Source organism: Scomber japonicus, chromosome 18 (genome assembly GCF_027409825.1).
Source record: "Scomber japonicus isolate fScoJap1 chromosome 18, fScoJap1.pri, whole genome shotgun sequence".
NCBI classification, from domain to species: domain Eukaryota; kingdom Metazoa; phylum Chordata; class Actinopteri; order Scombriformes; family Scombridae; genus Scomber; species Scomber japonicus.
In genome coordinates, this window is record NC_070595.1 from 8,022,755 (window position 1) to 8,034,755 (window position 12,001).

Below are 12,001 nucleotides of genomic sequence, written 5' to 3' on the forward strand. Positions count from 1 at the left end.
AAAGTGTTTTTCACCCGGACCAAAGCAACACGAACACCAACGTGAAACATGTAAACAGACGCGGGAAACGCCAGCTTGAAAATCACTGTCAGGAGACACACTAGAGTTTATGGTCATGACAGACATTTTAGCACATGTGTTTAGGACTTTTATGTCACAAAGCGACCAAAGGAGGGAGCTCGACGTCCCTCCTCTTCCTCCTGAAGCCTGCAGCACAGTGCTATTGGTCGGAGAGCGGAGCACCAGCCGCTCCGTGCTGCTGCTGGCGGCCGTCACAGCGGCCTCACAGATGGGCATGAGAGTCATGTTCTTCACTCAAACACAGATCCAAAGCCTGCCAGTGACTCTGCAGAAATGCGTCCCCAGCCTGAGCCCAGAGAGTCTAAAGGTAGATGTTACACTCAAACTGTGTGCTTAATGTATAACTTTCTAACTGTGCTTACAGCTTTTATTAGTTTGTAATACACAGGTCTCCTCCAGACATTTTTAGGTGTGTATAAAATAAACTACAGTGATCAATTGAACGCATTAATTTATGTGATGTTTTTTCCACAAAAAAAATGTAATTACACTTTATTAAAATCTTTAAAATTGCATCTACTCCTTCGCCCTCATTAATAATCTTACAATTTATCAATGTGCAACAGTTTTTTGTTTTTCTACAGTTTACTTGTTGGACACAAGGTGTCTCCTATTTCACTGTAAAGTCCACTTTCAGTGATCCATGATTGGCGTCCAAACTATTGATGATGATGATGATGATGTCACAGATCATGCTCGTAGGCCCGCCCCTTAAAACTGGATAAATCATGAACTCTGGAATATTTAATGAGGGAAAAGGAGTGGATGTAATTTTAAGTAGCCTATGTTAACAAGATAAGTGAACTTTTTGAATAGAATGGAAAAAAAAACATATTAGACACAAATTATTATTATTCAAAGAGTATTTTATATACACATTAAAACATGTCAGCAGGGGATCTTTAGCATGTATGACTAATTGGTGTGAGAAGTCAGTAACTTTAGAAAGTGAAATGTTTAATTAATGACTTTATTTGCATGTGTACCTGCAGAATTGATGAGCATTATCCTTTATTAATGGCTAATTACTAATTAGAAAGTGAGAAACTACTTATTTAGAAATTATTTGACTTTTAATGACTCAACTTAAGAGACACGAGTATTTTTTTACAAGCTGGCAACTCAAGAATGGTTGTTAATGGTAAATAAATAATGAGATGATTAACTAAAGATAAAGCCAAAGAAAAGGTTTCTTATGACGAAATCTAACTGATACAAGGCCTGGTGTTATAGGTTGTGCATACTTGCATTTGTTTTGGCTTTATTAACTTGTAAACAAACATATTTATTTCTAAGTTAATGTTAGTAGTAGTAGTAGTAGTTAGTAAGTAATGACATTACTTAGTTAAGAGAAGCTTAACAGAGGACACTGATTTAAAGCTAAAATCCACTCTGTCATGTCTCTTGGGCGCTCAACCACATATCTCATGGTCTTCCTCGTCAGATCAGAGTTGGTCAGTTGTCATAGAGACACAGCTCTCCATGATACCTTCAGGGTAGCATGAGGTAACATGAGGACAACTGAGCAAACTTCATTCACTGAGGAAGACTGTGAACCATGGTTTCTTAATAATTGCCAAGTGTGTTCCTGGCTTTGTTCCAAAATAGAAAAAAGCCCATGGCAACAGTCCAGGCTGATCAGCTGCCTGGACTCCCTCAGCTTTTATCTGACAATTGAGTTTTTTTTTCTTCTTTAAAGAAAATCAAGTTTTCCTATCCCAGGACAGTGGAGGAGCTGCTCCAGCAGGTGGCCAGCCTTCACGAGTCCCCCAACACGTCCCCCATACCTCCCTCACTGATCATAGTTGACAGGCTGGAGGGTTTCCTGCGTGCTCCTGCAGGTGACAGCCACAGTGGATTTCACTCAGGAGAGCAGTCCTGCGCCGCACACCTGTCTGCACTCTTATGTGACACAGCTGCCTTTCTCACACAAGTCCTGCAGCAAAGGGCGTCAAGCTCGGCCCCTTGCCGTGTCATCGCCTCTTTTCAGTCAGAGAGGGACACCGGGAAAGAGAGTGGGGGGCCATCTGCCACAGATCGCATCCTTAATGTCCTCGATCGCTATTTCAAGATACGATGTACTCTGGACCGAGACAGAAGCTATGAAGCTGCAGCAGCTGGACTGCAGGAGATATGGAACATTTACCTTTCTGGGACGGGCATCAGAGAGACCTCTTCCACCAAAAACTGTGATGACAAGCCACATGTAGCCCAGGAGTGGCAGCTGTTCATTTTTCCTGATGGTTTAATGGAATTTAAATTGATCTAAAATTGGCTTGAGATGTGGCTGGTTAGTTGCTCACTCATGGAGTTTTGTTCAGAGGGAATGTTCATTTTCAGCAACACACAACTTTAGATTTAAGCAGTTAGTCATTTCCAGTGAAAAGAAGATCTGGTGCAGTGTTACAGCCTTCAGTCACTATTATACCTCATTCCTTTGAATGAATGACATTGAGCAGATCTTTCTTTTATGAGCATATTTTCTGCCATGGCTTTCTGTTCATTTAGCTGAGCTAAGCTGAGCTTCTGCTTTAAGTCCATGTGATAAAACTTAAACCTCTCACTACACCTTATTGCCTTATCACTGGTACTGTATAGCATGCAGACAACAGTTAACAGGACCACAATGGTTGTAGATGTATAACATTTAATGACTTTGAATTGTAAATGACAAAGATCCTCAAACATAAGAATAAAATATTACACTGTACATAGACATTGACGAATGTCCCTCCCAATTGGGACCCCTTAAAGCGAAGTCTACTTGTGAGCATTTATTACAAGTTGTTTGTACCTTTTTAAGTTTTTAACACTTAAACCAAAATGTGTTTTTTTCCCTTCTGAGATTGTAAATTGAATTGAACAAATTCTTTTTTGAGACTTGGCAAGGTAAAATTACCAAGTAAGTATTTAGTATAAGTAAAACTTTCACATTTAAAATAAACATATATTTTGAATAGTGTCTTAATTTTTTTCTCTTTCTTATCCCTTTTAATCATTTGTAAGCCATCAGGTTGGGAACCACTGGAGTATTATACATGTGCGACATTTGGCTGATATCACATTTCGAGTATTTTATAGATCAGAAAAAATTATACAAAAAATTAATTAAAAAATATAAACAATGTTATCAGGAGAAAATATTTTAAATGTTTCTGAAAATGAAAAACATAGTAAAAATATTACTCTTACGTAAGCTACTAATGAGGAAATGCACACTCAAATATTCACCCTAGGAAAAGGATATCCACTATTTGAGTGGATAAATAGCAAACCACAGTGTCCCTTTTGTGCCTCTTTCTGCAATAATACAAATTTAAAATTTAAAATATAAATCAACATTGTAAATAAATGTAATTATAAACTTTTAGAATAGCTACAATTTTAATTAATTTTTATAATTCAGTTACTTTACATGTTAATCTATTATAATGCACTTAATCATACTTAAGCCACAAAAGCAAAAAAAAAAAAACAGAAGGAAATGATTCAGTTTGATTTCAGAACAACTGCTGTGACTAAAAATCTCAAGATTAAGACATTATGAGATGGCAGCAGTGACTAAAAACAACTTAAACATTGATGAGAAATAGAGTTATTAACAGCTACAGTTACCTGAGAATGAATATTGGCTTAAAACTTTCCTGCACAGCCTACAGTAGAAGTGGCAACCACTTGCAACAAGTTTGAATGTTCTCTGAAACAAGTGTGATAAAACACAAACATCATCATATTATGTACAAATACAGTGAGTTTCTTAGGAGTGAATGCTGCATTAAATTTAAATTAGACTAGAATTAGAATTAAAACATTTTTTTACAAGTATGAGGCTGGAAATATTCTACATATTGTTTGAATGTCAACTAATTAAAAAGCCAAAACCAAAATCGTGGTAGTCTGTCTCAGCACTTTCTGACTTCCCTACATTGTTCTCAAGCCCATTTGTTTCTCCTGAAGGTGACACATATATGGCTTCAGTTTTTAAAAAAAGACTCAGTAATTTCCTAAAACAGTTGGGCACTGTAGAGTTCAGCAAACATTAATCAAACAGAAGTTAATTTTCAGTCACTAGTGACTATTTGCAGCTCTATGATGGTGTATGAGTTTGACTTAATGTAAACTACAGTACCCATGCTCATCACAATGAGTGTGACAAGGACCAGGTCACTCAGTGCAACAGTTTGACTTGAGTTTCTTAAAGCATAGTTTGTGGTGTGAAGCTATGTAGTCATTTGGTCCACTGCTTTGGTCCAGACTGAAATATCTCAACAACTAATGGATGGATTGACATTAAACTTTGTACAGACATCCATGGTCCACAGAGAATGAAGCCAAACAAAACTAATAACATTGCCATCAGCCTCAGCTATAGATTGTCTTTAGTTAGCATGCTAACACAATAAACTAAGATGATAAACATTATACCTGAACTTCAGCATTGTTATTGTGAGCATGTTATTATGCTGATGTTAGCATTTAGCTCAAAGCACTGCTGTGACAGCAGCCTTATAAAGCTCCTAGCATGGCTTTCCACTAAAGTCTATAACAGTGGGGCTATATGGCACAGAGGAATAATTTATAGCTGTCTAGTGGATACATGGGCAACACTTAAAGAAAAATCAGTTCATCACTTTTCATGGGATTTTAATGAAAATAAAAGTATAGAATATCAGTTGCTTTATGCTTAAAGACACATCAGGGCCTGTATTGTCCAGTCTTTCAAGATGTTTACTGTGTAGTTTAACCTCATAGCCATTCTGTCATTAAAAGCTTAGAAATAAGAGTATACTTAGCTCAAATATGAATAAATCACTCTGGGAACACTCAGGGAGTTTACCCCCTTAACTTGAATTATGGTTTAGTTATAAAAGAATTCCTGATCTGATCTACAGGTTTGGATACTAACAGATTGTCATGGAGACCTTTACACTGAATATCAGTATTTGGTGTGAAAACACACGGCTACCATTTCCATGTAATGGTACTGTCCTGTACAGATCAGGGATGACTTGAATATTGAGATGACATGTACATTGAGTGGACTCTTAGTTCTGAGTCCTTTAGCTTAGGCTTTGGTATCAGTGCCTTAATCCCTGGTGTGCTTTTCTTAACAGTTGATGAGAGGCCATGTAGTTTTGGGTGAATATCCAAATACCCTTAACAACCCATGCTTCAAGCCTCTTCAGTCCATATGCAGCCTGTCCAGCTCAGCTCCTTCTCAGCTGTCATTGTGGACAGAGTGCTGCCTTGGCAGAAAGGGTCTTCTTTGAGCAGGGATCTCGTTCTTGTAGTCGTTGGCATAGATAACCAATCTCCCAATGTCATCTACTCTGCTCATGGGGCTGTAATCCATTGAGACCCCAGAGTCTGCCACCGCCATGTAGGTATACCCAGGACCTTTCGTTGTCCAGGCGTGACTTGGATACTCAAAACTGGACTGGGATGAAAGGTGGCCCGACCCGGAGCTCTGCTGCACAGACCCAAGGTCAGAGTGAGATTCAGACAGCACTGCTTTTTTGGAGGCAAAAAGCACCTCAAGGGGTAAGGTCTCTTCAAGAGTGTCATCTAAATGCTCGTCCTCACCACGGTTGTTGCCACTGAGGGTGACATAAGGGTCTTGAGACTCCAACAGAGAGGAATGGGAGTAGGGGATGGGTTGCTGGTGGAGCGCCCGTAAGCGGTCCATCAACCATGGGTCATGTGGTGTGGCTCTCCATCCTTCCATCGGAGCTGAATCAACTCTTTCCAGCTGCGCTCTCTCGTCCAGTCCCTTCATCACATCATTTTCGTCCTTTCTGCCAATGGTTACAGCTTTAGAAACCTTGGGTGGCAGAGGCGGGGAGGACACTGAGGGGCTCAGGCTGAGCTCTGCAAGGACTTCCAGGGAAGAGGGACATTCCTCTGAGTAGAAGAAGGTTGGAGTCAACCACAGGCCTCCGTTGGTATGCCCTAACCATTCCTGTACAAAAACACACCAAAAGATTGTCTTATCTCTGTAAAAATGTCTGGTACTGACCCACAATGTGTATAGTCCCCGCAGCTTCATCTGTAAATTGTGTTTAGGGCTAATTAGCCAATATTAGAATGCTATTATAGCAAACTAAGATGGTGCAAACTAAGATGGTGCACGTGGCAAAGATTACATCAGCATGTAAGCGTGCTGATGCACTTGGCTTAAAGCAGCGTATTGTCCGAGAACAACTTCAAAAACATGGGTGTAGACTCTTAGTCTTGTTCTTACCTGAAAATCTCCACCATAGACAGTAAAAAGGCCTTGGAACTTGCTGTCAGGAGTTGGGATAGTTGGCCAAATCTTTTTCACAAGAAAACTGAAAAGAGCACACAAAGTGAAAAATATAATTCTACATTCTACATTTGTTTTTAATGTTAGGCTAGGATTTGGGCTGGTTGACTTACCTGCGATTCGACATGAGTACAGCAAGAGACAGCACAACAAGGATGAAAGAGATGATGAGAGTCAAGGACACGATGAGAGGATTGAGTTCTGGAGGAGGCACAGAGTGGTGAAAAAAAGCATTAGAAACAAGCAATTCAAAATCAATAAAACCTGCAAATTTTATTTTGGAGGCTACATATTCCAAGAGATGCTGATACTACTATGAATATGATATGTGAGAGAGCCAAATGGTTCTTAAAAGTTTTTTACATATTCTAATTGCATCTGTCAATTAATACAAACCTGCAGGCAGTGTTCCCATGATCACCGGGTCAGTCCAGGCACTCCAATAGCCACTGTAGCTAATCCCGTCCAGCTTTACACGGACCCGTACCTTGTACTTGGTACCTGGCTGCAGACCACTCAAGATCAACTCTGAGCTGGCACGTACCACCTCTACCTGCAAAACAGTCCTCAACTCATTAATACAGGTCCATGTGGGCACCTGCCCTCCAACCTGAGAGACAAACCAGCTGCTCAAAGCTTTGTTCAGCCTCTAACATATCACTGAGGTCATGCAGAACATTAAAACAACTGCCGTACCTTCTCCACGTGGCTGTCCAATGTAGTGTAGCCGACCTCGTACATCATGCTATCGTCCATGTACTTGAGAGGAGGTGGCACCCAAGTGACATTCAGCTGACCTGTCTCACCCATGCTCCTCACTGTCACGTTAGACGGAGGGTCCAGAAGAACTGTAGTACAAGAGGCAGCTTGTTAGGAAGGATTTCGAAAGCGGTCAAGGAAAGGTTATTTCTCACCGAAAGTATGTCACACCACACCCTATGTAATACACACAATAACTGAATGTATGTCCACTTTGGAGCAGTTGGAGCAAACCAAACCTTAACATAATGAAAATAATTGCCTACTTAGACATATAATAGACCCAGAAACATTAGCATTCACTTGGAGTACATGATGAATGTACTGTAATTTCAATATACACTGTCCTTTTTGACTGTCTGTACTGGACAGGAAGAGTACAATTGGTTTGTCAGAGCTTTTTGCTGAAAAAGACACTGATGAGAGCAGTGAGAGTGAACCAAAACCATAAAGTTGGGCACCATAAAACCAAAACAATGAGAAGAAAGATGCTATCAAGCTCTGTAGTGCTGAACTGCAGCATTGGATGGGTTTCTAAGCAACCACTTTCACATACAAGTAGGCATGTGATCCATTGTTTGAAATATTGATCCTCGATGTAAATACATAAAATAAATTTAACCAGTACATTTTTTTTAAAGTATGAACATTATAGCCTTCAATCTCACACAAACTTTCCAAATGAATTCCTTTAACTGTGCAGTGACTGAGGTAGTGGCACAGTTTGCAGTCAAACAACGTACAGAGAAGCTCGATGAGGACTCTGCGATTGTGGATCAGCATCGCCTCTCGATGAACTTGAATGTCCATTTCGACAAACATCTGGATTCGGTTCAGATGGCAGATGTACAACCTTTTCCCGCCAGCTGTATGGAGGGTCCTCAGTGGGCACTTGCTGCTGTTTTCATTTCTGCTCAGGACAGGGGAAGACAGAAACAGTGAGGTTTCAGAGCACAACTTCTTGAAGAATTCTGACATAACACTACGCTGTATGATATTATATACACATTTTTTTCATATATATCTAGACTGATATTTTGGCTTTTTGTTAAGTATTAGGCCCCTTAAATATTCTGTAAAACTGTAGAAACCAGTTCCTCAATGGCCCTGGTCTACTAAACCTTAAAAAAATCCCTATGGGTGCCACATGATGGTGTAATAGTTTACATTTTTATTTCCAGAAAATAAACGAAGGCTGACAAATATATCCAGTAACTGTTAGCTTTAACTAAAGTATATTACTAACAATACTGAACACTGCATGGGTTGTTGCCATACCCTCTCATGGTGACTTACTGGTATTTGTATGTGAAAGAGTACTGATCCACAGATCCAGCCCTCTCCTCATTTTCCTCCCAGAAGCACGTGAAGTCCTTCCTGCCCTCAGCAAAGCATTTGGGATTTTCTGGCTCCATATTCAGCAGTATGGATGCTGCAAATGTAATGTATTTGGGAGAGGGGGGCAACAGAGAAGTGTCAGGAGCAGTACCGTCAGCGGCGGCATGTTGTTATGATCAACCAAAAGCATTCTTGCCTGTTGTCTTGATTATGAAATCTAATTCCTAGTGTATTTTACAATGCGAGGAAGGGGTAATAAAAACATACGTATTCTACTGTAAGAGTTTCTGTTTTACTGTAAAAAATGTTATCCTACCTTTCTTTTCGAAATTTCGTGCGCCCTGGACGACGGAAGCCGTCCGCATGGCGCAGAATATCGTGTAAAGTGCCAACAATCGGTTCAGGTGATCATATGTCATCCTTTTGTCTTCTCTGTGAACAGAAAGACTTTGGCCTTCTGTTATGCGCCTGCATAACTGGAGAACAACCTGTTACAAACGCGTCTGCTGCAGCTCTTGCTTTGGGGAGGCTTGTTTTTTTGTTTAGATACCATGGATAGCGCAACGCGGTTACGCGCCTGCTTGTGAGCGATAAGATGTGTTGAGCAGAGCTGTTTACTTTCTACTAAAGTCAGTGAAGAGGAGGTGGGGCAAAAGTCGTGCAAAACGTTTTACTCTCTTGTTGATGGGCGGGAATCACGCGCTCATTGATGTTTACAACTTGCCTCTGCTGGCTGTGGTGACTGAGGAAATGAGCCTCAGCCATGTCCCGTGCGTAAAAGCGCACAAACGTCGAGATAGATGGATATTAGAAGTCGCAAAATGTAGAAGAAATTTAAGAATGAAATATGAGGAATCATTTGATCATTTTCTTAAAGTCAGTATCTCCTGAACACCTGTCTCATGTGTGAATTGCAGGTCTCAACCCCATCAGGAGATTTGAGGAGGTGTCGCTCAGCTCCTTGCTGGCCCCGGGCCAATTTAATCATTGCATGTGTCAACAACCGTGGAGTGGTCGCACACCTATGTAGTCCTAAACGGTTGCTTATCTACATATTGCACCCATGTGTTTTCTTCGTTTGGCTAGCATTATCAGCGCTGCAGGCATCCCTGTTTCTTCATCCACGATAAGTAACCCAGGGGGGCGTAGCGGCCCATCCCCTTCAGTTTAAAATGCAATTCAGCGCTTCTTTACATCATTTGAAAGTGGGCAGGACAGCCTGATCCCGGTCAAATTGGTACCTATGTGAAGAAAAGCTGCATTTCACTCACATGACGACATTTGGCTTCACATTGAACCATCTTAGTCAAATTCAGCTCCGCATGATTGTGAGCCAGCGTAGTAAAACTCATCTCCAGATAAGTTGAGCTTGAAAGCAGAGGCCCTGCACAAGGAAAGTAGTTGTGTGGTGACAGGAAGGAGGATGAGGAAATCTGTATTGTTGTGGAGGACAATGGCAGAGTGTGGGTTCTCTGGTTCTTCAGATAAAACATGAAAAAAGCCGTGACCTGGTGTTTTGGGGTTAGGAGGTGGATGCATGGTAATATATTACACTTTTTATTGCTGCCACCAAAGGCTTAAAGTGCTGCCACTGTGTGTGTGTGTGTGTGTGTGTGTGTGTGTGTGTGTGTGTGTGTGTGTGTGCACCTTGACCTAAACAACTGCTTATAACTTGTTTCATAACTTAAGACAATAATTGGCAATCATGCTCTCCTTTTTTGTAATGAATATATTCTTTATTTTCATATACACATTTCAACATATTAAATGTATTCTTGTTTATATGCAGTTTTTTTTAAACAATGCTTCCATCCAACACATTCAGGACATAAAATAAAGGGTTCACATAATCTGATCTCCCATCTTTTAGGAAGCTACCAATCAAGGATTCAACACATGAAAACAAAGAAACGATAAACATAAAGAAAGAAAGACAGAACACATCTCTGACTAACAGCTTTAGATGCTACAAACTTATTTGAGTCAGTAGTTTTTCTACAACACACACGGTAGATACTGGACGTTCAATGTGTGTTCATGCAGCTGCCACCACTGTAAGCTCCTTTGTGAAACCATCACAGAAATGACACTGCATTCTTTTCAAATACATTGCAAAACTGCACAGTGCATTACACATTTAATACAAATGTAGTGTTATAGCCCAGCCTGTGCATGCCACTTCCTTATGTTAGTAGCCCTGCATCAAAACTCATTGTGGTACAGATGAGATGATAACACTTGATAACTGTTAAACTGTATCACTATTCAGCAGCACACACTGACAGGAGAGATAACTGACCACAGGCTTATACAACAGCAGAGGGGGGAGGGGAGTGGAGTGACCACCAGTTGTGACCAAACCCCAGAGCTGTGAGGAACGATGGACTTTGGCGGGGTAATGTGAGGCTGCTATCATACACAAGTTGTGGTTGAGTAACTGACAGGCAGTAGCCCGTACATGGACAGCGATGGTCAAAATATGGCACTGTAAAAAAAAAAAAAAAAAAAAGACAATTAAGCAGAGAAAATAAAACGTGTTTTAGTGCGCTTTTTTGTACGTTCTTGATTTGTGGAGCGATCAAAAAGTCAACCTGGCCAATTTTCATCAATCAGGGTACAGTTTTCAGCTGGGGGAAGGTTCACTGTTCAATACTGAAATGTTAAAAATGGCATCATGGAGCAACAAAAACAACTGAATGTACAGTTTAACCATTGGCAAACATAACATACTGTGGAATGAAGATTAAAAACTTAATTTTATTCACAGTGAAAATGTGACATATTACAGTAAAGGGATATAAAGTGACACAAAGTTGTTGTTTTTTAAACATTCTGCTACAGGTTTTACTGTTAGCTAACAGAGGCCTTGATGTAACTCAGAGTTCAGTGTTCTTCCCTTTCTGAGTACACACACACATACACAGACACACAATGTGCTGCAATTCCACGCAATAGTCATTATGTCAGTAACAAAAAAAAAGACAATTGACTGCTTTGTAAAACTCAAATTTTCAAGCATAGTAGGTTTCCCATTCTACATGTTTTGCCATGCAGTGCTTGAGAGTGTGTGCGTGTTGTATAATGTGTATAATGATGAAAACATGGTGGTGTGCATTAGAAAGAGCGAGCCGTTTAAGAGAGAGTGACACAAAGGGGTGAGTGAGGACATGCAGGCATGTGACGAATACAAGTGTCACCGGTGTTTAACGACTTCCTCACACAAGCACGCTGGCAGCATTTATCATCGCTCTAACCCTCCTGTTGTTTCAGCATTAGTGCACCAGAGAGAGAGGAGGCCGCTGAGAAGCACTGAGGCAGGCAAAGTGCTGGCATTAAGACTCTAGTTGGTTTTCTTAAACATCTTGACTGATGGATTTGATGCTTTATATATATATAATAAGTAATGAGTAATGAGATGTGTACCTCAGAATTTTATAACTGAGATGTAATTTAGGGAAGAAAGGTAATTATCAGCACCTAATATAAAGTTTAACCCCAAAAACAACAATATGAAGGCAT

General features: G+C 40.3%; 2 protein-coding genes across 2 annotated transcripts; one reads left to right on the plus strand and one right to left on the minus strand.

Annotated features, from left to right (window-relative positions):
* The first annotated feature begins 43 nt into the window (after nucleotides 1–43).
* On the plus strand, nucleotides 44–2,557 carry swsap1 (SWIM-type zinc finger 7 associated protein 1). Its single transcript, XM_053338758.1, has 2 exons — nucleotides 44–388; nucleotides 1,781–2,557. The coding sequence occupies exons 1-2, from the start codon at nucleotides 110–112 to the stop codon at nucleotides 2,348–2,350; spliced, it is 849 nt and encodes a 282-aa protein (XP_053194733.1). The 5' UTR covers nucleotides 44–109; the 3' UTR covers nucleotides 2,351–2,557.
* Nucleotides 2,558–4,688: 2,131 nt separating this feature from the next.
* Nucleotides 4,689–9,056, minus strand: epor (erythropoietin receptor). The gene is made up of 8 exons (XM_053338753.1): nucleotides 8,799–9,056; nucleotides 8,441–8,576; nucleotides 7,888–8,054; nucleotides 7,082–7,233; nucleotides 6,782–6,938; nucleotides 6,499–6,586; nucleotides 6,323–6,410; nucleotides 4,689–6,040 (listed from the first exon to the last, which is right to left on the minus strand). The coding sequence occupies exons 1-8, from the start codon at nucleotides 8,899–8,901 to the stop codon at nucleotides 5,300–5,302; spliced, it is 1,632 nt and encodes a 543-aa protein (XP_053194728.1). The 5' UTR covers nucleotides 8,902–9,056; the 3' UTR covers nucleotides 4,689–5,299.
* Nucleotides 9,057–12,001: the final 2,945 nt, after the last annotated feature.

Excerpts from the sequence above, each read along its gene's own strand:
- swsap1 (XM_053338758.1), top strand. The coding sequence starts at position 110 with ATGGTCATGACAGACATTTTAGCACATGTGTTTAGGACTTTTATGTCA. Across the intron at positions 389-1,780 it reads TGAGCCCAGAGAGTCTAAAG|AAAATCAAGTTTTCCTATCC; the intron begins GTAGATGTTACA and ends TCTTCTTTAAAG.
- epor (XM_053338753.1), bottom strand. The coding sequence starts at position 8,901 with ATGACATATGATCACCTGAACCGATTGTTGGCACTTTACACGATATTC. Across the intron at positions 6,939-7,081 it reads TGGACAGCCACGTGGAGAAG|GTAGAGGTGGTACGTGCCAG; the intron begins GTACGGCAGTTG and ends ACTGTTTTGCAG. Across the intron at positions 6,587-6,781 it reads CATGGGAACACTGCCTGCAG|AACTCAATCCTCTCATCGTG; the intron begins GTTTGTATTAAT and ends TGCCTCCTCCAG.